This window comes from Podarcis raffonei, chromosome 1 (genome assembly GCF_027172205.1).
Source record: "Podarcis raffonei isolate rPodRaf1 chromosome 1, rPodRaf1.pri, whole genome shotgun sequence".
Classification (NCBI taxonomy): Eukaryota; Metazoa; Chordata; class Lepidosauria; order Squamata; family Lacertidae; genus Podarcis; species Podarcis raffonei.
This window is the reverse complement of record NC_070602.1, coordinates 40,674,621-40,701,241: the sequence shown is the minus strand read 5'-3', so window position 1 is coordinate 40,701,241 and position 26,621 is coordinate 40,674,621. Positions and strand designations below refer to the sequence as shown.

Below are 26,621 nucleotides of genomic sequence, written 5' to 3'. Positions count from 1 at the left end.
GAGAGAGACATCATTCCTACAGATTCAGATTCTGGCGTATTCCCATTTCATGGGTTCTACACATTTTGGCAGGGGCGGCACATCCTGTTTCACTGCTTGAGGTGAGACAGGACATCCTGCCCTGCCAGCTCTACTGCCAGCAGAAAAGTGGCACTGGTGGAGAAGCGGTGTTGTCATTGTGTCGATTTCTGGCAAGATCTCACGTGCTCCACAAGATGCCATGCAGTTTCATTGAGCTCTCACAGCAAATGGTTGCGGATGCTGCCACTGCTTCTCCACTGGGGTGTCTGCAGTGGCTTTGCCTATGGGGCTTCTGCTGCCTGGAGAGGCAGCTTCACCCTGCCTGGTGGCTGTGCCAGCCCTGCATTTAGTTGTCCTGCTAGAGGTGTTCCTTGTTTAAATGAAAAAGAAGGTGGCACAGCTGTCAAGTGCCAGAAAGGAAGAAACTTTGTTTGGGGCACCATGCTTATCTGTCAGACCTAAACAACTTAGACAAAATCTCACTGGGATCACTCTTCTCATTAAGTTCTATTGTGTTATTGTTTGAACTATTGCAGTGCTTCATTTGGTGTTTAGCTGATAGTTCTTTGCTAAGTAATGCCAGGTTGAGGGACTTGTGTTCTGTGCTTCCACTGGTGAAGAGATTGAGTCTGCCCAGAAGAGGTGTCTCAGAGGTGAAGACTGTGCTCTGCTGACCTCCAAAAATGGGAATTCACAGTAAATAAATAAATAAAAGTTTTCCCCCGTATAACATTGTAGAAAATTCTGCATGGAATATTTTAACTGAAGAGCATTTTGTTTTTTAGTACATATACAAAAGATCTGATGAGCATCTGTAGTTTATGGTAGCCATTAAAAACCTGTGGCTGCTGGCAAAATGCGAGTGAAAGCTTAAAGCTGAAACAGATGTGATTTGCAAAAAAATGTGTTGGAAGAGGCATAAGTCCAGACAAACAAAGTCATTCATATATATGTTATTTGGACAAGATTAAGTTCTCTGTATTATAGGTATATAGATCCAAAAATAGATGTATGGTGGAACCGTGAAATTGGTAGTTGTGATTTTATTAATGTTTATGAGTTTACAGACCTGCATACGATTGGTTTGGGCAATATTAGCTTATTAAATGTTACAGTTCTTGAATTCATTTGGGGGGCATTCTGACATGTAGGAATCTGTCCTTAGCAATTGGTGTGGACATACAAATAATATTTTTTAAAAAATAACAAAAGTAGTTTCTGTGAGTAAACAAAGAAAGAAAAGGGGGGAAAGTGTTTCTTTTTCACATCAGAAAAGCAAACAAATTATGATGGAAGACAAGCAATTTTGCAGTAAGATCTCAACTATAGACAGATTACTCAAATCTCAAAATGCTGTTAAGAGATTCCTTCTAAATAAAGTAAAATGTAGAAGCTAAGAATCCATATCATCTGTTCATACCAGAGTTAAATGACTCTGCCCTAAGCCTCTAGTTTTAAATTCCAAGACCATACGGAACCAAGAGTTCAAACGCAAACGGGACCACTGGCATTTTTTATCCTTTACTTGGATTTTCTCACTTGAGATTTTAAAGATATAATGTCAGCTAATACATAGTCAAACATATTTTAAGGGATAAAGGATAGTATTGTAGATGAAACAACCAAAACCATACATGTAATATATATATATATAAATCAACCCCACCCCGGTAAAAGGCATGCTGAAAATTAGGGTCCAAAGACTTGGGGTACATAAGAATGTTTTTGCCTGGCTCCTAAAAGCAAATAGTGATACCACCAAGCATGTCAGCCTGAGGAGAGCAGTCCATAAACACGGAGCCACCACTGAAAAAGGCTCATTGTACTCCATGACACCTGGAGGACACCACATAAGCTATCCCTGGAATAGGCAGAGCTGAGCTACATGGACCATTGGTCTGATTTACGCAGCTTCCTATATTCCTAGGCATTTTGGACTCCCATCAGCCCCGGCCAACATGATCAATGATCGGGGTGGTGGTAGTTGTTAAGTTGTGGGTGAACATATCAGACGACACAGTGATTCTCCAAACAGCTCTTGTTTATTCACAGGTCAGAACAGAACTGAACTGAAGGGTTCAGCCAGCCTGCTTATATAAAGCTCCAGTACAACGTAACTGTAACAACTTTCTGTAACTATCCAATCACTGAACATCACTTTTGATCCCTTATTTGCATATGTGGACCTGAGTAAAAACTACCTACAGTATCTCCCTGCTGGCCCAGGGTGAGAACTTCAGTACATAACAGTAGTTGTAGTCCAAAGGAGGGCACCAGGTTCGAGAAGGCAGCTTTGGAACAAGAATGTTATTTCTCAGTGAAAGACATAAAATACATTGCGGATGGGGAGAGCATTTAGGAGAAATGGAATCGGCCCAAGAGGATGATGAAAACTTTATATCCAGTAATACACACAGTTCCAAAGCCAATATATCGGAAATGATTTTTTCTAGTTAACAGTCGACGTAATATTAAACTATGAATGACTCAAGTGAAGGGCTCTTTACTGGTATTCCAGTTTATAATTGTTACATTCTCCATTTCCCCCTTTTCAAATGTTTGGCTGCAACATTTCCAAAATCTAAACAATAGCTTTAAAACAAATACAGTGTCCAGAGTCTTAGATGTGTTGCTATGGTGTGAAAAATATTTAACTTTGCTAGCAGTTTTTGTTTTGTTTGCTTTTAGCTTGATTTATTTTTGGGATGCTTCTTAATATAATAGTTTAAGGTGGTTTGTAAAGCTTTAGATGTCAAATACTGCTTTGCTTTGCCAAGCTCTTTAAGCCCAAAAAACTTTTTAAACTTGAACATAAGTTCTGCTGGATCAAACCAAAGGTTTATCTGCTATCTTCTTTCCAACAGCTTTCGAGAAACCCACAATTTAAGCATGTGCCTAAGTTAATTTTAAAAGTGCCAGATATGTATGGTTTAACCAGTACTGGAAAAACAGAATATTTCATATATATAAGCTAATAGTCTTTTAATCGTGCCTAAACCGTAGAATTTGAAAGATCAATTTTCATCCCTCTTTTCAAACGATGTTAAAACTTTAGCCCATACTACATCAAAGTTCATGTTCATATCTGCTACATTGTGCACCAGTATTCTGCTGATGCTGAACAAGTTCTGACCCCCAAACAGGCTGAGACTCATTTATTTAGCATGCAAGCCTGTAGCGCCAGTCCTAGGTCATTTTGTCCTACAAAATGGTTTTCAAAACACTGAGTATTTGAGCAGTTCACATAGACACAGGGGTGCAGTTTTTATAGGCGGTGATGATCAATTCAGGTGCAGTTTTGTCTTCTGTAAATCTGCATTAGCTTTATTGGACATTTCTGTGTGGAAGGATTCTGTGAGACTGGCTTCAGTCACATGCCTCATCAAACCAAGACTGTAAAAGCCCAAGCATGATTTGATTTTGTTTTTAAATCTAAATCTATGTTGCTCTACTGGGCACAAGGTACCTTTGCCTTTTTTTTTCCTTTTCTTTTTTGCAGTTCTCTCCTCCAGCCATCACACCATATCACAGAAATTTCCTGAAGGTTTCCGAACCCTCAGGAGAGGCATTTGAGGCATGGGGGGGGGGGCAACAGGAGTTTTTGGTAGAAAGATGGTGCAAAAGCCCTGTTGTGAGAACAGACTTCTACATTCATACCTTGAATCCCGAACATCTTGCAAGTCAAGCGTTTTGGCTCCCGAATGCCCCAACCCTGGAAGTGAGTGTTCCGGTTTGCGAATGTTATTTGGAACGTGAACATCCAGCGTGGGTTCCAAGGGTTCTGATTGGCTACAGGAACTTCCTGCAGCCAATTGGAAGCCATGTCTTGATTTCCAAACGCTTTGGAAGTCGAACGGACTTCCAGAACCGATTCCATTCGACTTCTGAGGTACGACTGTAATGGCAGTAATCACATAAAAAACTGGTTGCTATAAACATATTTGGTACTTAGGAATTAATTGTGGATGAAGCAGAAGCAAAAGATATGTAGTCAGTTTCTGAGCTCAATTCTGTTGTTTCATAGCTCTTGGTGTGTATGTGTTACTTTCAGTTTAAAATAATTGTATTTTTTATAAAGTCACTTTTACAAAAATAATTGTTATAAACAGCAAAAAAATTACAAGCTATGTGTGTTAAAATCATATAAAATAATACAAACCTAGCAGCTAATAACAAATAATACCAATCTTTTCAGTATTCTTTCCGTAGAAAAATAATTTATGCCCTGAGTTTAACGTCCCAATTATAAAGCTTCTGGCCAGGAGGCACACGGTTTCAAATGGACTATGAAATAAGCATGTCTTTAACAATCCTGTGATGGTATTAACTGTCAGGCTCTGAGCAGACATTAGGAGATACACAAACAGTAGTGGCTGTTAGAAACTTTCACTGGTGTGTAATTCATGAAGGATAGTATCAGTGACAGGTTTACAGGGGTCCATGCTGTTAAATACTTGGGTTCACTGTCAGGATGATTCCCAAAAGCGCTACTGGTAGGTCCTAGTATTTGTTCAGCAATTCACTCTTATCAACACTGAACTATTTCTAGTTTTACATTTACTTTTAAAATGACACTTAGAAATACCAACTCCCTCCTGATTGACACCGCAGTACCCCTTACATGAAGGTTTGTTTATATGTAATGATTCTTTGGACAGATTTACAAGTGTCTGTGGAGTTTTAAAAGACAATTTGCCCAACAGGCATTAAGCAAGAGACACTCAGCTTTGTAAATATTTTAGTTTGTTGGGGGATTTTTCCCCCTAGGTTGAGCCAAATACTCCATTAAATCCGTAGAGAGTGGCAAACTGCTAATCAGCAGCTCAAGCTATGTTTGAACATTTTGCTAATGATTTCTAAGCTTTGCCGTGGGAACTACAATATACATCTAACAGTACGCAAGTTGAGGAATTTTAAGGAATGCCTCTCATTACATTCCATACACATTTTGCAGTATAGATAATTTTAATACTCGTTTTAAGGTTGATGTAGCCGACACACGGCAGGCATCCAGAAAATCTATTTAAAAATGTACTGTGGCAAACGATTACATAAAGCTGCTTGCACATGATGCTGACTAGTTGTATTTGATACTAAATTGGAACGGGCTCTCTCTTAAGAAACCCCATCACTCTTATATGTTGATCTGCAAAGCTGCTGTTCTGACTGCTAAACATTTGGTAATGCCAAATGTATGAGAATCAGTCGGTCCTGTTTAAAGGCCTTTCAGGTTCCATGTAGCTCTGCCAAAAGAATTTGATGGAATCCTAGCTCCAGATTGTGTCAGTCCAAGGGAACACCTCTTCCTACTGTAACTAATCCTGTCTTCTGTGCTGAGGCAGCTGCAGCTATTGGTACAAGGTCTTCAGGCAAACTTCTTAATGGGCAAACTGTGCTGGAGCACAGGACAGAGAAGAAAGGGTGCACATTAGAGAAGGAAGGGGAGAGAGTTCGCCCCATATGCTAAGGCCTGCTAAAGGGCTCTATTCTTGTAATACACTATTTGAATATTGCAGTCCACTACAAAGGGAATTCAGTTTGATTCACTAGCAGTTTTCATGCCCACCTCAAGGTTCTTTGGGCCATGGTTTGTTGAGTGAACTTTGAAGCACCCCTATTTGACAGCTAGTCACATTTTCTTTATTATATACACAGGCCAGTATTCAGGAAGGATATCCTTCATGAACCAGAGATCCACACTAGTGTAGCAACCAACCTCGCGAAACAGTGTCCCATTTACACTGCTGTCTCTTTCTTTAACTCTCCAGGCCTCTTGGCTGCTACTCTTTGCTACAGCATTGTCCAGCTAAAGTCATTTGAATCTCTCCAGAGAAAAAGTGTTGCATTTTCAAGTTGGATTCTTAATCCTCAGATCTACCCTTAGCCATCATTCCTTAGCCATCATTCCAGTGTGGCACAGGATGAGAAACGACTGTTTACTACAGTACGTTTCATTATCAAGGGAGAAGACTGGAAAGGAGCATGAAGAGTCATTAGTACAAACAGTTCATTCCAGACCTCTCTAAGAGTCCATTGAGGAAGTCATTTCATGCCTGTATTCAGGTGTGGTTTTTTAAAAGAATCCAGTCTCCTTTAGAACCTTCCTTATCTTCAGTTTAAACAAAACAGTCACCCCACTTCTCAATAAAACTGACTAGGATAAATATAAGTATGCACCTTTACATTGAACATGCATGCTTCTTTCCCTTCGTGAATGACAGTGTTATTCCAGTCCCCTTCTTTAGCTGCTGTGATTTGACCAAGACCCTCAGCAAGGGAGGTAAGACATCTCTGCCCGACTTCCTCATTTTAAAGCGTTTTGCTATGAGGAAGAGAGCTTTGCACCAGGACTGAAATTGCTGAAATAAAAAAAGAAATGATATATTTCACATTAATGCTTTGTCAGGGGCAGGTGCTAGGAGCAGATCAGTAATAACTCATACAGTGTCAGTGAAGTCTTTATTCAAAGAAACAAACAGCTCAGGATGGCCAGGCCTAGTGAACACAGCAACTCCTTACAGTGAGATAGTTGTGAAGACCGAAGGTCCCTGCCTTCACACAATTGTCTAAGCCTCCTCTCTCCCGGGTCCTTCCCAAGCAGTCTGAGACCCCATTGACGCATCTGTCTCTGCTCTGACCTCTTCATACCTTGTCTGGTCCTAGAAGGCCTACAGGGAGGGGACCTGGTCACAGCAGGAGAAGGAGACCCCCTGGCTTCTTGCCTGCCAATCTCGGCCTTTGGGGCCCACTCCTCTCCAGCCTCCACTTCTGCCTCTGATTCTGGACTTCTCTCTGCCACAGCCTCTTCCTGCTTATAAAACCCTGTTACCTCTTCAGTTTCCGACACCACCTCCCAGTTCCTCTTCTCCCTCTGACCGCTCATCATCATCCAACCAACAGTCCCCAGCTCTGAGCCTTGTTCTCTTGGGAGTTCCCCAGCTAGTCCTCCCACCACCACTCCTCTCCATCCAGCCAGCCCATGACATGCTTCTACCCTGAACCAATATATTCTAAAATAAACTACATTTATTTTATAAGGTTACCTTTCAAGTAAGCATGTTTAGTATTGCAGCTTTCTTTTAATTTCCAGTATGAGAGCTAGTTTTGATTTCCTTTCAAGTAACAAATAAAATTATCTTCCTTGAAATAACAGTAGGGATCTATCAGTGGAGGGAAGGGGCAAGTTACTTGTCTGGGGAGTTACTGCCTGCCTTTCCATCTTGAACTGGGCTGCATGCTTTGGACATTTTCTCTATCACTGATGGATTCTGCTGCTCCCAGGCTGTAAAGAAAAGAATGTGCTCAAGGACAAAGGATTTCCTTGCCTGATCTTATGCCATGTTGCTACTTAGCAAGTCTCCATGAAATTAAGACTGTCAGTTCTTTAAATATTCCATATTGATATACATATGTTTGCTTCCATTAATATTTTCAACTAGTGAATAAAAATATGCAGTGCATTCTGTAATGAATCCCACACAAAAATATAGAAAAGTATCATTAGAGACTTTTGAAGTCATTGGCAATTATTTCTGAGTACATTGGTACCTCTGGTTATGAACTTAATTTGTTCCAGAGGTCCGTTCTCAACCTGAAACCGTTCTTAGCCTGAGGTACCACTTTAGCTAATGGGGCCTCCCGCTGTCGCCACCATGCATATCTGTTCTCATCCTGAGGTAAAGTTCTTAACCCGAGATACTACTTCCAGGTTAACGGAGTCTATAACCTGAAGTGTTTGTAACCCAAATTTTTGTAACCCGAGGTACCACTGTAAATATGAATGGAATCAGGTTCTTTGCAAAAGTCACGTAAGCTTTAAAACCCACATCAATGAATTTCATAGTCAAATTTGATATATGAACATTTAATTTGCCGATCAGAAGGTTGGCAGTTCGAATCCACAGGACAGTGTGAGCTCCTGTTGCTCTGTCCAATCTTCTGCCAACCTAGCAGTTTGAAAGCATACAGGTGCAATTAGATAAATAGGTACCGCTGCAGCGGGAAGGTAAACAGCTTTTCTGTGCGCTCTGGTTTCCGTCACGGTGTCCTGTTGCGCCAGAAACGGTTTAGTCATGCTGGCCACATGACCCGGAAAGCTGTCTGTGGACAAACGCCAGCTCCCTTGGCCTGAAAGCGAGATGAGCGCCGCAACCCCATAGTCGCCTTTGACTGGACTTAACCGTCCAGGGATCCTTTACCTTTACCTTAGTTGTCTTTAGTTTACTTGGACACTTTGATTTGTAGGTTGCGGCATTAGTTTTTCAATTTTTAAGTTTTGGGGTCAGACTGAAAGTTGAGAAGCTTTTCTCTCTTCAAATATATTCTTCAGGAAGCTGCATTCTTTTTTTCTCCCATTTTATCATGCTCTGTTGTAAGCATTGGTGGCTGCCAAGTAAACAGTTAAGAAAATAGCACTGTGAAGTGTTTTGGGACAAGCACAGGCCCTACTGTTTATATTCGTCTTTAATTGTTTATTTTTAAATGACTTATATTCCATTTTTAAGGATACCAAATTTACACTTGGAATGCCTTTTCTGCAACACTAAGTGGCAGAAAGATCAATTTTACATAATATTGAAGGGGGGTATTTTGTAGGGGAAGTGTTGTGTTTTTCCAAAAAGAGCTATTTTAGTCTTCGTTGGTTGGGAGGTTTTCACTAAATGTTCCTGGTGGTCCACATGTATTGCATGCTCTCATTGGAGTTCTTCTGCACCAGCTTGTAAAAACACGGTGATATGTCATGGATTTGTTTGACACTTTATGTTTGTTAAGATCCTTGTGATCCTCTTTCTTCTCCCAAAACTACTTCTCTGCTTAACTCCCATAAAATAGGTAGCCTTGTGTCCTGCTTTACAGGGGACATCTTGTTGTCATCTATTTGAAGGGCTGTTTGGTCCAAATCTGGTCTGATGATAAAGAACCATAAAGCAAAGTAGGAATCTTGACATTGCCCATCAACAGTTACCACCTAAATCAGCAGCTTGAGCAGATACACAATTCACAATCTTCTCAAGGGTCCTATGTACTATAATTCTATTTAAATTAAATAAATATGCTGATGTATTTATATCTCTGATATAAAAATAAAAGTTAGCATATGTAGATATTGTTTTTTTATAAATTTTTTATTAATTTTCCAACACATATTGAAAGACAATACAAAACAATACATAAACAAACAAACATATAAACACGTATAATTTCTTAACCTTCTTTTCATTAAACCTTCTTTCAGCGACTTCCCCATACCTCCTTTTTCTGCATCCCTGTTTTAAATCTTTCCAGCAACCCCTAATTTCAATTACTTATAACGCTTCCTTTAAATCCTTTTTCTCATATCCAGTTGTTTATCACTGCAATTCTATTTTGCATTACTCAAGACATTTTAACACTCATTAATTTTACAACCGTTCTTAAGATAAACTTTAAATTTCTTCCAATCTTCCTCCACCGTCTCTTTCCCCTGGTCGCGGATTCTGCCGGTCATCTCAGCCAGTCCCATGTAATCAATCACCTTCGTCTGCCATTCTTCCAGTGTGGGTAGTTCTTGTGTCTTCCAATACTTTGCTAAAAGTACTCTTGCTGCTGTTGTCGCATACATAAAAAACGTCCTGTCTTTCTTTGGCACCAATTGGCCTACCATGCCCAGGAAAAAGGCCTCTGGTTTCTTCACAAAAGTGCATTTAAGCACCTTTTTCATTTCATTATAAATCATTTCCCAGAAAGCCTTAATCTTTGGGCACGTCCACCAAAGGTGATAGAAAGTACCTTCAGTTTCATTACATTTCCAGCATTTATTATTGGGCAAATGATAAATTTTTGCAAGCTTGACTGGGGTCATGTACCACCTATAAATCATTTTCATAATATTCTCTCTTAAGGCATTACATGCCGTAAATTTTATACCGGTGGTCCATAACTGTTCCCAGTCAGCAAACATAATGTCATGTCCAATGTCTTGTGCCCATTTAATCATAGCTGAGCATATGTAGATATTGTGCAATTGTGTGCCCTCTTTTGCTTTCTGAACCTTTCCCACTGGTGTAGGTCTTCCCCCCACCCCGCCCCAGCAATGCATAAGCAGGCCACCCTATCTTCATGCATGCCTCTGTCACTTCATGCATACTTCATAGATAGGATGTCCACTTATGCCTCATCAGAAAAGAGGAAATGTATGTACTGTCTTCAGCTGTGGCAACTGCAGTGCATCTGAGATAAGGCCAATAGCTTTCCCTACATGCCAAGCTGCCATGGTGGCACAGAGAATAGGTTTGGCACAAAGAGTAAGGGTCCTCTGCCCCATTGCTTGTTGCCAATTTGAGAAAACACAGGATATCACTTAATATTTGCATATCTTTCCCTTCAGTGCATGTACCTGACACTATATGAAGTTGAAATTTGCTAGAGTAGAAGAAATCCTTTTTGGGTTGATGCGACCCAAAGCAATAAAAGCAAGTCCGACTCAAATTCTTACTAAATAATTGCACTGCTTTCCCCATTATATAATAACTTACAGCCACTATGCAGAGTACATGGAATAGCATTAAAAAAAAAAAGCTGTCAAAAAAATATGACTTGAACATCCCATGAGTGGGTGTTATTAGATCTCCTGGTTTACAAAACTCCACCTAATCCCCTCCATTTTCAAAAGTAGCTGCACAGATTGTAACTGTGCCATTCCCTTAGGTAATTATAGGTAGTAATGAGTATGGGGAGTTGTTAACTGAAAATCACATAACTCTGAAAAATATATTAAGTTACACATATTTAAAGCTCTTATCCAGGCATTTATCACTCCCTTTCAGTTCTTTTCTCACATTACTACCTATATAACCAGTGATAAGTGCCTATCTGCCATTTATCTAGGTACTCTTTCCATTTATTAGAACTAAGTAAAATAAATATTAACCGGATTATCACTGACTCACAAGAAACTAGTAACTTCTATGCATGTCTTCGATGTTTTTTAAGCATATACTGCTGCAAGAGAATTTACAATGTTGTATGGAGGTGTTCTCATTACATGCAAATAAGTATTGATGCATCATCACCTCATTTACAGATCATTTATATCGCTATTGGCTATAACATTTTCCTTCTTATATAATTGTTTTTCTTTAAATCCCCACACCATATCTCCCTTAATTGCCACTCTTCACATATAATTTCACTGAAGTTAAGATAATGCAATTATTACAAAGTGCAAATCAATTAATCTGCTGTTTTCTCTTCAGATGTGTGTATTAGACTAGTGTTTAACCCTAGGAACATATAGAAATGATATCAGTGTAAGTCAACTGGCCTCATTTCCAAAAATATGACTATGGGACCAAGATGTGAGACTGTAAATTACATAAGGAAGGGACCTTGCTTACTTCTCTGTTTGTAAATCATCTGAAAAATATAAGCACTCTGCTCCTTAGATGTTTACTCAGAAGTAAGCACCACTGAGTTCATTGGGGCTGAGTGAGTGAGTGTAGGATTGCAGCCAGGATCTCAGTAATCACAGAAGCAATATAATCATAACTCCCAAATGTTTCAAAATGCCTTCTTAGTATAAAGTTTGAGCCATCTGGGTTGTTTTACTAAACTATTCGTTGAATCATGTAGACACCTCTAAAATAAGGCACATTGTTGAGTTTTTTAGTGTCTTTTGGTGCTGTACTTTAATATAGGTGATGAGGGCTAATTTGGGGGTGGTTAATACACAACGAATCCTGTTTCATGACATGGGAGCAAACTGTGATTTTGAAGCTAACCATAATCTAAGATATTCCCTGTTGAGAATGGCATTTTTTAAAATCAGATATTTTAATGACTAAGAATGCAGCCAATGTGGATCAGCAGAATCGCTATCTTTAAAACCATTTTTTCTTAAAGAATTCAAATAATACTTCTAATGTTCTGATAGGAGACAGTTCTTGCATTCATGCTCTTGTTTGTTTCTACAATAAAAGGCACGGTATGAAATAGCCATTGTTTTTTTTTTTGAATGTTTGAGAATACTTGAATGTTATTTTAGTTGGTTAAAAAGTTTCATTAAAAGGTAACACTGAACTTGTCGTTGCAGTTTGTGAAAAACAGATGAAAGTGGTTTTCAGAGACTCACCGGAAGAACATCTCCAGCCCTTTAAGGATAAAATGGAAGCTTTTTTCCTGGAAGGTACGTGCTTTCCAAAGAATGTTTGTTTATATGTGTTCTTTATACAGCCACATGAGGGTTCTCTTCTTAATAATGGCTCAGACTGCACCGAATGCTGGTGCCCATCTCTTCATACAGATGGGGAAGGGAGACCTTTTCAGATGGTACTGTAACAATTTTCCACATGGTCTCTTAGCTTCCATAATTTTACTTTACATGCAAAGGATAAAGACACTACATAACTCAGAAAAGGCTTTGCCAACATGGTACCCTCCAGATGATTTAAACTACAATTCTCATTAGTCTCAGCCATTGTGTGATCTCATAGTGTGGAACAATAAAATAAGAGCTCAGCATATAAAACCAAAAGCTTAGGAGCAACAGGTTAGGCCACATACCACTCACAGTCTTCCAACACCTTGCTGCTACTCATTGTGCTCTGTGATCTGCTGCCTGCTGTAGCCTCCTCATTCTGCCTAATGTTGGGCTGACTCTGAAAGCTGAAACCATGTGGGCATGTGTTAGGGCTTTGTCAGTCATGGAGCCAAATTGATGAAGCAGACTACCCAGCAAGATACTTCTGTGCCAATCTCTACTAACATTTAAATCTCTCATATTTTGTGTAAGATTGATTCAATGACTGGTTTTGATTTTAACCATTGCTTCAGAATGGCTTACAACCCATAAAAAAATATTAAAACAAGAAACAGTGAAACAAAGCTGACAAGATGATAACAAAACACGCTTCATGGAGCAGATTAAAATCAAAATTAGCCAGTGTTTAAGAAGCCATGGAAAATAAAATGGTTTTTACCTGGTGCTAAAATACATGAGAAGGTGGCAGGTGAATCTCAGTGGAAGAGAAAAAGTGCCACAGCTTAAAAGTCCTATTGGTTGCCACTCAGCTCACTGCAGGTGATGGGGGCACATGAAGAAATGTCTTCAATACAGATCTTAACACATGGGCAGAAACATGTGGGAGAAAACGATCCCTCAGAGACTAAGTTGTAAAGGACTGTAAAGGTAAGCACAGGACTTTGAATAGTGCTCAAAAACAGACCACTATTTCAGACTTGTGGGATATGTTCCCTGGTGCCAGTCCAACTGGGGACAGACCCAAGGGTAGGAAGAAGGCCGCTCCTCCTGGGTCCTTCACAGGGAGTGGCTTTCTTCCCAGCATCATTAATATTTTGCCCCTACACCTCTTAAATTCAGTGCTTGAAATATAATACGGCAACCTAACTCTGTTGCATTGCTTGCGGCCCATTTTGAGAAGCTTCCATGGGCTTTGGCAGCCAAAATGGTGTGTATTCTGACCCAGCTCAGTAAGCCAGCAGTTGTTCTCCACCTCAGAGTTAAATCCAAGCAGGAGAAGAATCTGGGAGCTATAAAAACTCACCTCTCATTTCAGGTGGGCCTCTGTGAGCCGATGAAGTTCATTTCAAAACCTTCCTCAGAAGAACTCTGCTAGTGTCCCTAGCCAGTGCTGTTTTGTGCCACATAATGTGGCAGCAAATTCCATACATTTATTTTGCGGAGTATTTTCCCGTAGCTAGCCTAAATCTACTTCCTATCAATTTCTATTGTTGAGCAGACAAGTCCTCTCTGTCAACTTTCTCCACAACGTTTTGCTCCCTTTTCAGGTCTGTGATAACTTCTTCTTTTTTAAAGACATGGCAACCAGCACTGTACACAGTATCCCAAAGGCACCATAGGCACCATAGATTTGTTTAAGAGGTTTACAAAACTGGCAGCTTTAGCGTTAATGTGTTTCCTAGTAACCCTAGTATGAATTTTGCATTTTGGCACTGCTGCTGCACATCAAGGATTTTAAATCGGTTACCCCAGGATCTCTTTCCTGGTTAGTCACTGCCGGTTAAGACCCCCATCAGTTTCCCTGTGATTCTTCTGCCCCAGTGTGTATTACCTTACACTTTAGTCACCTTGTACCTCATTTATCATTTGATGCCCCTTCTTCCTTAAAAAGTAAATTTTGTTTCTATTTAAGTCAATAGCATTAATGCATGCTCCTTCTCTCTGGACTGCACTTTTGAGTATCAGAAACTACAATTAGGAACACAGATCTCCTATTGTCACAGCAGTTCTACGAGACTCTTGTAAGGGAAAGCAGAGCTAATTGTAACTTGCGGTGCCTATTCAAGGAAATTGATATTCCCAAGCGGGCAGTATCTCCAAAAAAAGTCTTCAGCAATTTACTGCCAAATGCCTGAGAAATCACATGCATGGTGGCACAGTTTGATTATGTGAGTGGCTAGTCTTACAATTTCATTTTTCTTCCACAAGCATGGCTGTGAAAGAGACCTGAAACTTTAGCTTTATAATCTTCCCAAATTCAAAACAAAGTATATTGCACTCTGTATTGAGTAAGATCTACTCCCGTGTAAATGTGCAGTGGGTTACAATCCTAGACTATAAACATCTCATCATAGGTTCCTGCCCCTCACTAATGATACGTTTCTAGAAAATGTAATACATATATTAAGCTTCCCCCATAAACTTAGCAGGGTTCCTGCAAGGGAAGGCCTCCACAGTAGGACTGTTTCAGTCACAGGTATGTCTGTTCTGGTGGTCTTTTCATCTCATTTAATTAGCAGTTTATATTTATGGCTCCAGCAGTAAGTGAGCTTGAGAAAGCGCTGTGTATATGTGCACATTAACACCAGCAGTCTCGCACACTTTGATATATATTGCCTTCTACTAAACTCTGAGCCAGCCTTCTGTTCAAATTAAGCAACCCTAAATAATCAAAAAAAGCACATGGGAAAAACCTACCTCCAGTTGTTAATAATTTCCCAGCCTGTTTCTACAGATAAACTTGTATTCTATGATATGCGAGGTTTGCTTAAAAGGGACTGTCATGCTGAAATTATTCAGGAGCCTAGGGGCAAAGTAGATGTTACACCACTTTAGAGGAAATAGCAGGTTTGGGGGCCCTAGGAATGGGGTAGGAATAAATAGAGAGTGCCCCCACTCTCTAGTCCTGATCTGGATTGAGGCCCTTGCACCCGCTCTTTACAACCATTCATGCAATTGTTAATTGCATGGATGTTGTCGTGTTTGTCGCCCCAGGAAGCGTAAGAGAATCATGGTTCTCTTGATTTTGACAATGATAAAGTTGGAAAATGATGAACCCCCCTCAAATTATTCACTTATGCAATAGAATCTTGCTTCTGCATATTACTAGCCTATGCCTAGAAATGTGTTCATTGATGGACCACACTACATTCATCATCTTAAAATTGTTTCTCAGAATTTCAGCTCAGCTCAGTGGTTTGCTGAGAATAGCGTAGTGTTGATTGTTGCTAGACTTAAAACAAGTATTCAAAGTTTTCAGCTCTGCACCTCCAGTTCCTGAAGCAAAAGTAGCAAATGTACCTTCCAGACTCTGTGGGACTCCAGCTCCCATTTGCCCCAGTCAACCAGACCAGTGGTTAGGGATTATGGGAATTGTAGTCCAGCAGGATCTGCAGAGCACCATGTTGGTCACGCCTCCCTTAAAGGCTGTGTGTTCCCTTCCACTAGTGCAGGAGTTTACAGCTTTACTGATTGTTGTTCAAGTGTCTGTCTTCCTGCGAGCGGGATACCTTCTCTGTAGTAATAAGGCTAAATATCTTACCTAGTAAAAGCTTGTGCAGACCACCTATTCCCAGTACTTTAGCTATTGTTAAGGGATTGGAAGTGTTTCATTTGCACAGGCTGTGCATGAGGCAGAAAATCTTGCTATTTTGTTGGATCTGCTGGTGTGCAGGTATTTTTTTTAAGAGCAAAAGTACATTTTTAAAAAATCATCTCTATAAAGGTCAAGAAATGATAATTACTGGAAAAATCAACTATTACTTTTGACAACCTGAGTAAGGAAAAGAATTCTTAACTCTCCCCTGCCCCAGCCCTAAATGAAGTATCCCATAATAGTCTAATGATACGTTTCTTTAAGCATTCCCTGCTACTTACTCACCTATTCTTTGTATGTTTGGTCTGCTGTTGCATACATAACATTCACACATAATCTCCATGAGGAAAGCAAAATGGCTTTATATTCTTTGTTACAGAAGAGGCAGAACATGTTAGCATATGTGAGGCCAGCTGCTCTTACTCATAAAGGACTGATCTGGGAAGAAACTCCTGGATGGTTGATAGCCAAAGCATGATATGCCACATTACTATTTTTAATTAGTGGATATTTTTAATTAGTGGTAAAAACATAATGGAATAGTAATTTAAAATAATCAGAAATATGCTTCACAGTTCATCAATTTTTCCGTCTATGGCATATGTTTTTAGTGAAACAGTGTTTGAATAACCATAATTTCCATGTTTTTCAAATTCCATTTGTTGCTAAACATTTATTGTGATCCTGATTTTCATTGCCTCATGCTCAGGCATGTTTCCCCTTTCTTTCCATGGCCATGAATTGCAACAGCTGCAGGCGACTGGAAAAATGTTAGTAGTGCCAGGGATAGGATATGACTGTCTGCTCTCAACAGCAAAACTGAATCTTACAAGGAGATAATACTGAGATTCTCTTTTCAACAGGAATGCTTATTTGCCCATGTAATTGTTGTGTGCAGTTGTAGAAAGAGACTCAGTGTACACAAATCCGGATATGAAATGGACCTCGCCTTGTGAAGTAGCAAACACTACTGTTAATTGAAATTTTGCAATCTAATGAAAAGGAAGCTGTCCTAACACCATTACAGTTACTTCTTCACAGTTGTGTTGGACATAAAGGGATCGAATTAGTACAAGTTAACTCATTTAAACCACCTGGTTTGGCAGTTGCTATCCTTATCAACCAGGAAGTAACTATTCTTTTGATAACGGAAGTTATCTCAGACCACATCAGAATTATTCATGTCCATAGACACAAGCCATAATGGATTAATTTCTTTATAACCCTTATTCATTGATATGGTTATTCATTTTAAATGCAGTAAGTCTTATACAAGTCTTATACAAACTCATTTTCAGGTTTTCCATGTTTAAATTCTGAAGTACTGCCTAAGAGTATTGTTTAGTGGGAAGGAATGACTATTTCACACTGGTCTAATATCCCTCAATGACTCCTATACATGATTTTTGAATATGTAGCGATCTGCCTTCTTTCAGCCCAAGCACCATTTAGTCTGCTACGTCACCATCATATGTCCATGAGTGCATTTGTTAGTCCAGTTTAGGAAGGCTGGTTCGTGAACAGGGATCAGGTGACTGGATATAAATCCATCATGAATATTCAGCCTACATTCTTCATGAAGATACAGAAAAGGTAAATGACATCCCGAGGCCTTAGTCAGCAACTAGCTTTCACTGGAGAACTGTTTGAGAATAGAGTCAGGGGGTGTGGAGAGCCAAGGCTGTCCCTATCTCTTCAAGGTCACTAAATTGACACGGGTGGCGCTGTGGGTTAAACCACTGAGCCTAGGACTTGCCGATCAGAAGGTCGGCGGTTCAAATCCCCGCGACGGGGTGAGCTCCCGTTGCTCAGTCCCTGCTCCTGCCCACCTAGCAGTTCGAAAGCACGTCAAAGTGCAAGTAGATAAATAGGTACCATTCTGGCGGGAAGGTAAACAGCGTTTCCATGCGCTGCTCTGGTCCGCCAGAAGCGGCTTAGTCATGCTGGCCACATGACCCGGAAGCTGTACATTGGCTCCCTCGGCCAATAAAGCGAGATGAGCGCCGCAACCCCAGAGTTGGCCACGACTGGACCTAATGGTCAGGGGTCCTTTTACCTTTACCTATTTCTATAGACATTTATCCCTCAACATCCCTGTTTTGTCTCTAGGATGACAATTTCATTAGACAAGTAGTACCCTCGGTGGCCTGGTTTGGCCTAGAGTCTTCCAAAGACTTTCATAGAGGTGGAAATCTTTACTCCAGTTCCCTTCTCCATCTCCAAACAACTCCCTTCCACTACCAATGTCCACACATGTAGATTTCTTCTGATCCACTTCGACATGCCTTGTTAATGGTATGCTCTGACTTGGGAACATGAGAATGTGACCTGAATCACCCCAATTTGCCTTGTTATTCAGGGAATACACAGATCCATTGTGCACACATAGTAAATATTACTTGATTTTACTACCAATTATGAATTCCATACAGGTTAAACATGGGCATACTGTCAGTACCTTATTTGCATCTGGTTATATTGTTGGCCAAAGTGTGAAATGAGATGTCTAAGTCCTACTGGGAGAAACAACTGTAAAGAGGCTTACATAATTCATTTAACTCTTTGGGCAAGTAGTTTCAATCTAGTTATGATGTTTCAGACATGGCTGTATTCTAAACTAAAAAACAGCAACCCTGTTCAGCGCAGTTTTGACCACTGGTCTAACCAAGCCCTTTCTCTAGCTCAGCATCAATGCACACAGCTTTAAAGGTGTAAATTCTGAAGGAAAAGAATAGAACTAGACTCACATGTTCATTTCATTTTTAACATTATGCAGGATCCTTTGCTTGTGGCCTGTTTTTGTATATTAAGCTGCAATTCACAGTCTGGCCAGCACCTTTATGGATATTAAAGCCGTTGAAACCATTTCTAACATTGAGTATTCTCAGATATTGATTTCTGACTCTCTAAGCAAAAAAGCTATTGAAATTTTCACTTTCTTCCAAGCAACTTTTGGGTAAAAAAACTGAGTACTGCAGTTCTTTATTTTTCCTAACGCACACTCACACACATATCCATTTGTGCCTTTAATCTATTCACTGTGATTGAAATATACATTTAAATGAGCAAAGAAACAGATGTTCTCCGTATAAAATATGCTATAAATCTTGTCGCACAACTTCTTTGCTCCATGCTCTCTTTCAGAAACTGTCAAATATCCAATTTTCATTCTGGTATAAAATGCTCATTTTCTGACTTGGCGCCAACCACCATATGCCAGAATAAAGTCAGTAACCAACAATAAAAAAGGCAACATAAGCACCTTTGAAATGGTACAAAGCAATTAACAGTGGGGAAAAGTCTATATAAATCTATGAAGAATTAATCTGTGCTTTGCCACTATCCTGCTGTGCATTTACAATGAGCCTCTGCTCCTGACCACCAGAAGTGGCTTAACTTCATAAAAGGAGAATGTCCTAATGAGGGAGGGAAAATAAATGAAAATGAAAGCCCTTGGTTCTTTTTATATCCTTTCCACCTTTTAACTGTTTTAGGAAAACATAGTTTTGCATATGTTCTGATCTGTGAGTCTGCTGCACATCTTGCATGCCTATATTTTTACCTGATCATGTGAAACCAATCTTTGCAAAGCTCAATGTGAAGAAATAACCTCAGCTTCATAAATCATTGTTAGCATCCCACAGGAGGAGGTAATGCTGTGGTTTTTCTCTTCTAAAACATTTCAAGCCTTCACTTTCATATGTTTTTTCCTAAAATTAGTTTCATTCTGCCCCTATGCATTCTCTCTCTCTCTCTCTCTCTCTCTCTCACACACACACACACACACATACAATGACCCATTCTTTACAAATCAGGCTGGATATATAAACCAATTTACTTGTTAGCTGGGTATTTATAACAGTCTCATGTTTTAGAGAAGACCTGTTTCCTATTCTTATGGACCATCATTTATCATAATTTTGAACATATTACCCCATACTTAGAATGTGCTGATCTTTATGTTTTTTCTCTAATTCTTGCTAGAAGATTTTAAATGTGAAATCTGCCTGCAGAATAGATTAGTTTCAATTTACTGAGTTTAAAAGGGATTAAAACTAATTTTCAAGTTTTTAAAACTGTTTGGGTATGCTTAGCAATCTCAGAAGTATGAATCAATGACATTCTGTTTGTAATACTAGCATACATTTCTGTTATGTTTAATAAGAATGTGTTTTAAAAGTTATTATCTGTAATCCCAGCTGAAAAAGGAATGATAGATTAATGTCATTTTAACCTACTTGCATGGGAATATTTTTGCAAAATTAGATTTTTGCAGTTTCCAGTTAGAAAAACATTACTTTCAGCATAATCTAAATTTAGAGGCGTGTGGGGTATTCTGTTAGCACCAGTATATTTTAGTGAAGTGTTGCTAAAGAATATATTAATTGAAAACAAAATTTAAAATATCATCTTTCATCTTCTAAGCAGAAGTTTTCTTTAAGTAAAACAATCTGTCTTTCAAAAGCAAATTTCTAGGGAGAGAAGATTGTCGTTTATATTGAAAGATACCAAAGAAAAATGAATATATAATATCTGGCTTAGCTGGCCTCACTGCCATAATACCTAGTAAACTAAACTTCAACATTATTTTGACAAATATATAGGCAACATTATCCTATTTTAAACAGAGCATATTTTCTTAGTTTCCTTGTGTTACTTCTGATAATAAACAGTTGAATTTGTTCTGTCGGCTGAATGCATAAATATAATCAGTGTTTTTGCATGTGAATACTCAAGATTTCATGTACCGTGGACTTGAAAAATGTTAAGACTTCCAAAATCCCTCCAGTTTAGGGATGAGTAGTATCTTACCCTTTGCACACCCACATGCACAAATATGTATACACTATACTTACATATGTACACTTCTTAAACATCAAAGCAACACTGGTTTGAAAACAGGTTAGGTTACAGTATTGCACATATAAAACCTGTCATTTTTAAGATTTGTTAAACACTGCCCCTTAAAAATGTTGTTGTTGTTGTTAATTAATTAATTAATTAATTAATTGAATTTGTATACTGCCGTATACCCGCAGGTCTCTTGTACATCTTAAGGGAGCAATCCAAACCCAAGATGAGCAAGGATGAGCAAGATAGGATTTAGCAGTTCTCTGATTTAGCCAGCCAATTCCTGGTACAGCTGGGCCACACCAGTGTAATTCCCCCATGCTGGGGGGAACGGGACTTGGGAACAAAAATAGACATTTCATTAGTTGATCATAAGCAACACAGAGAGTTTTAAAATAATCAAATACAGTGGTACCTCGGGTTACATACGCTTCAGGTTACAGACGCTTCAGGTTACAGACTCCGCTAACCCAGAAATAGTACCTTGGGTTAAGAACTTTGCTTCAGGATGAGAACAGAAATCGTGCTCCGGCGGCACAGCAGCAGCAGGAGGCCCCATTAGCCAAAGTCGTGCTTCAGGTTGAGAACAGTTTCAGGTTAAGAACGGACCTCCAGAGCGAATTAAGTACATAACCAGAGGTACCACTGTAACCAGGAAGGATCAGGACCATGATTCGGGGGGGGGGGTGTTAATATTAATCATGCTACATATCGGGCGAGTACCTGTCAAGGACTTGGTCATCCAGAATTTGGCCTTGTATACATGAGCTGTCCTGGCACATATTGGAGATCTGGCTGGATGGGACAGGAATTGTAAATTGGTCCACATTTTGTGCACTCGGTTTCCTGATGCAGCAGCTGGCAAATCTAAGTGATTCTGGTGGCAGGGAGGTAAAGTTGCAGTAGTTTGTGTGATTTTTATTTTCCTGTCCAGTTTAGCAATCACTTAATTTTGAGTGTGGTCTACTCCACTGAGCCTAGGGCTTGCCAATCGGAAGGTGGGCGGTTCGAATCCCCGTGGCGGGGTGAGCTCCCATTGCTTGGTCCCAGCTCCTGCCAACCTAGCAGTTCGAAAGCATGTCAAAGTGCAAGTAAATAAATAGGTACCTCTCTGGCATAAAGGTAAACAGCATTTCCGTGCCCTGCTCTGGTTTCGCCAGAAGCGGCTTAGTCATGCTGGCCACATGAACCAGAAAAAATCTCTGCGGACAAACGTCGGCTCCCTCGGCCAGTAAAGCGAGATGAGCACCGCAACCCCAGAATCATTTCTGACTGGACTTAACTGTCAGGGGTCCTTTACCTTTTTAATTTTGAGTGTATGCACCTAATGGTGGACTTCTGAGCAGAGCAGAGATACCATTAATATGCTAGACAACCCACTGCTCAAATAGTCTCCCTGCCTGATTTGGTTGAGGTGATCTCCGGTCTGGTGTTGGAGCTTTCTTAAACCACTTTACTTTTCAAAAAGTGCTATTCAGATCCATTAAAATGAATGGAAGCTCAGAGATTTATTTCAGTGAGGTGTGAAAATGCCCTCCATCAGTCTGAAAGGTGCCACCAATTTTTGTGTAGTTTTTGCCACAGCAAATTAACATGTCTGTCTTTTACGGAATTTGTACTCAATAATTGTCTAGCTAGAGCCAGTTTTTTAGCTCTAGTCCTGGGTATCAATGGGAACAGAGTTCCTCACATAAAGCAAGTTTTCTGATTTTTTAAAAAATGGGTTTGAATTAATTCACAATCTGGTCAAATTCATTTCACTTTGTCTATCGCCTGCATAATTGTCAATCATTAAATAAAGAAAACCTACTTTGGGCAGTAGCTTGCACCTTTGCAACATTTAAAGAAAAGGCGAGTGACAGAAGATATGATAGAGGTGTATAAAATTTTGCAGAGTATGAGGAAGGTGGACAGAGAAACATTTTTATTTGTCTTTCATCGTACCGGACCTCATGGACATCCATTGAAACTGAATATTGGAAGGTTCAAGACAGCCAGCACATAGTTTAACAGCCAGAACATAGTTAAACTGTGGAATTGAGCGGCTTCAAAAGAGGATTAGACAAATTCATGGTGGATGAGATTATCAGTGGCTACCAACAGTGATGGTTATGTTCTGCTGCCCCTGTCAGAAGCTATATGCTTCTGAAAACCAGTTACTGGGTACCAAAAGAAGGGGAGAGTGCTGTTGCACTCAGGTCCTGCTTCCCACAGGAATCTAGTTGGCCACTGTGAGAACAGGATGCCGGACTGGATGGGCCATTGACCAGATCCAGCAGACCTTTATTTAGATAAGTGGTATTAATGGCATATTCAATGCAAAAGAAATGCTTACTGAAATCCAGTCATTACATGATATATGCCTCTCTACTCCAGAGGCTATGTTGTGTTGGAGTTCCAGAAGAGATTTCCCAGAACATGTGTTTTTGTCCAGAATGGATCAGACAGCACAACTTTCTCTCTTGGTCTGATGCCAGACTGTCTGGAGAGATGGCTTATGTCCCTTGTCAGGAACTGATGAATCTTTATAGGTTACCTCTGATTCCTGGGGAAAGATCTCTGGTGACGTCTTCATACATTTGTCCTTCCCTGCATGAGAAGAGCAGCATCCTGAAATTTCATCGGGAACTTTAATCTTGCCCTTTTTATAAGAGCCTGCATTATGCTGACAGTGGAAAATAAATGACTTCGTTTCCAAAGATGCGGAAAACTTCTAAGATCCTAAATTGAGGGCCTATGCTTATTAACCGAGAACACCAAAAGTTCTGAATAGAAGGAAATCTTTGGCTTAAAGGGTGAGGGAGGAGAGCGCCTGTAATGAATGGATCCTCTAGATGTTAGAGATTCCTGCATTGCCGGGGGTTGGGCTTGATCCGTTGGTATACCTTCCAACTCTACGATTCTGTGATTCTAGGAACAATAGCAGATATGCAAGGGTGACTCCATGCCACATTTTTTAATACTTACGTGTCCTTCGTGTTCACATCATGTATAGAAACAAGTGTGAGACAAGCATTCAACCCACACATTAGGAAGCCATGATGAGCTTGCAACAAGGTACCTGTCTTGGTTTGCTTCAGCATGCAAGAGCTAAATGGAAAGCAGGAAAATGGACAATTATGCATGTCCTCACTATAAATGTGATGCTTTTGCAACACAGCAAAAATAGTTCTCTGATAGAAGACACCCTGAAAAGCTTCTTTCTATCAAGTAATACCCAGCTTGAAAGCTGTGCATGTACATCCAATTAAGTTTAGAGCCCACTTATTTGTAGAAATACTTCTTTTATCCCCACTGCACTAGGCTCCACAATCCTTGCACATGTTCAGGATGGAAAGCTTCAGCACTACTCCCTACAGTGTCTACAAGAATACACTATAATGCTTGAAATAGCTCACTCTTAGTACGAGAAATGTGAAATATTAAAAAAAATACTTTAAAATGCAGATACATATTCTGCTTTCTTAAATAATAAACATGTTGTTTATTTGTAGCTGTAGAAGAACATAAGACAGTGGAGAGCCATTTGGAGAATGTGCAGAAGAGGTGAGTATTACAGCCTTTTTAACACGTTGCGTTATGAAAGGTTCTACTTCATCTTTAAATATATTTGAATAAGTGAAAAAATCATCAAATGCACCAGAGTCCTTATTTTTAAACACATGCTCATACTTCCAACATTTTCATACAGCTTGTCTTGGACTTTAGGGAACAAGCTGTCTGAAATGGAAGCTTTCTAGACAAAACAGTTCATTATGTGGTAAAAACTGTTCTTAGAGTGTTCTACTGCAGACTCCAGGTTTTGGTGAGGGGTGTTGAATGATTGATTAAAATAATCACATGCACAGAAAAAGCAGAGACTTGGTAATATAAGAAGCTGCCTTAGATTAAGTGAGGTCATTGGTCTGCGTGGCTCAAACGTCTACACATAGTTCGCATATAGCACTAAAGCAAACTATGGTTTAGCATGAATGCACCAGGGGGTAGACTCCCAAGACAGGAGACTGGAAATGTTTTGCTCCTCCACCTGTTTTGCTGCTGCTGCACTGCTTTGAGCTAAGTTTGTTGGAAAGAGACAAACCACTAGTCTGGGTTTAGGCAACATACTGAGCTCGGCTTGCTGAGTCATGGCTTGGGACACAGTAGTGTGGCTGCAGCAGAACTGAAGAAGAAGCAAAGCGGCTGCAATTTCTCCATAAGTCTGCATGCTTGCATATTCACGGTGAGGAATGATTTGATTCAGCGTTCCTTCCAAACTGAGCCATTGGCAGCAGCCCTCCAGTTTTGCAGGCAGGGGCCTCACTCTGCTGTACTAGAGAATGCCGGGATTGAATCTGGGACCTTTTGCATGTAGCACCCTGTGACTGAGCTGTGTTCCTTCCTCCAAGAGAGAATCTCTGGGAACTCAAATTCAAACTGCAAGCGCCATAGAGCAGTTCCTTAGCCATAGCAGCAGACTTAGAACATTTCATCTCAGCATCTTGGCTTTTGTGAAGGGAGAAACTCTGCTGTGTCTTTTTTAATGCAGGGAAGCATTCAGACCTGTAATCTGCAGTGGTGCGGTCTAGGAACAATTTTACCACACGCTTGACAATTTATATAGCGTTTAACTACAATTGTCATCAGCTTCAAAAGGGATTTGCTGTGTAGGTACAAGATTGTTGTTTACACTAAAGCCCAGTTGATACATCGAATCCCAGCTGATGCAACAAATGCTTTTTGTTGTTGTCATTGAAACATCTGTTCCTCTCTTCACTGATTTGTATGTTCAGATTTCAGGTGTATAGATATTAATATACATTTTAATATTCTAATACAAGTTTGTTGCAAAACAAGTTTAACAGTAGAAGACTCTTTCTAATGTATTTCAAGAGTGCTTCAGCCTATAGTATGGACCAGGTAAATCTTAAAGAATTAACAATAACACCTGTTGTTCATTGCTGCTGTCGTCAGTTTACCAAGATCCTGAGAAAATAAATCATTTTCAGGGTATTATACCTGCAGACTTTCATTGGGTATCAACTGGTGTGATGTTGACATTGCTTTTAATAAATATGGGCTGTAATTCTGGGCTCATCCACACTTACCTTTTGCCTGTGTTTTCCAGGCATAGGTCCACACTTTCCTAGTCCGTATCTGCCACTTTCCCCAGGAAAACCTGCTCTTTAATGCTGAATTGGAGCAAATGGCAATTTGGGTTTTTCACAGATTGATGAGAGCATTAAAGAGCAGTTTTTTTGTGGGCAAAATGGCAGCACCAAAAAAAAAAGTGCTCAGACATGGACTGTTAAAGCACAAACCTGTGCCTAGAAAGTGTGAAGGAAACTTAGTATGAATGAGCCCTTAAAAAGGCTGAAGGGGCTGGGGTTTTTTGTTAGTTAGTTAATTAGTTTTCTTCACCCCACAGAAGGTGAAGTTAGTTAATGCATGGAGCCAGGCTTATCTCATAGTCTGGACACCATAGACTCTGAAGTAAGAATAGAGTTCTAAACTTAGGTGCCCCTAAAAGGGAAATTTAACTGTTTTATATATAAGTCAGTTAGTCGTTTTCCTCAAAAATATTCCAAGCGATTTGGAAAGACTGCTTAAAAATAGAACAAATTTCCAGGATAAAATGGCACCATAATAAAAATAAAACAAAATTCCTAGAAATAAACATGGAAAACACAATTAACAGTAGCAATAGAGTCAGCATAAGAATGTAATTAAAAATAAGTCATAAATAGATCATAAAATGCAACCATTAAGCAGTTGCACAGCTGCGAATGCCAACTGAAATATAAATGCCTTAATGTGACAACAAAATTGGAGGAGGAAAGGAGCTAAGCAAACCAAATCTGTTTCGGAAGTGAATTCTGTACAATATCTCAGCCTAGTCTATGGTGTCTGCAGGTATTCATCCTTGGAGAAGCCCAC

At 39.7% G+C, this 26,621-nt stretch overlaps 1 protein-coding gene across 1 annotated transcript in view; it reads left to right on the top strand.

The window, feature by feature from the left end:
* FMN1 (formin 1) overlaps window positions 1–26,621 on the top strand; it is a 110,279-nt gene that overhangs the window by 69,246 nt on the left and 14,412 nt on the right. Inside the window, exons 13-14 of the mRNA XM_053381935.1 lie at window positions 12,092–12,184; window positions 24,200–24,251. Of these exons, the coding sequence (XP_053237910.1) occupies window positions 12,092–12,184; window positions 24,200–24,251 (145 nt within the window). The remainder of the gene's footprint in view (window positions 1–12,091; window positions 12,185–24,199; window positions 24,252–26,621) is intronic.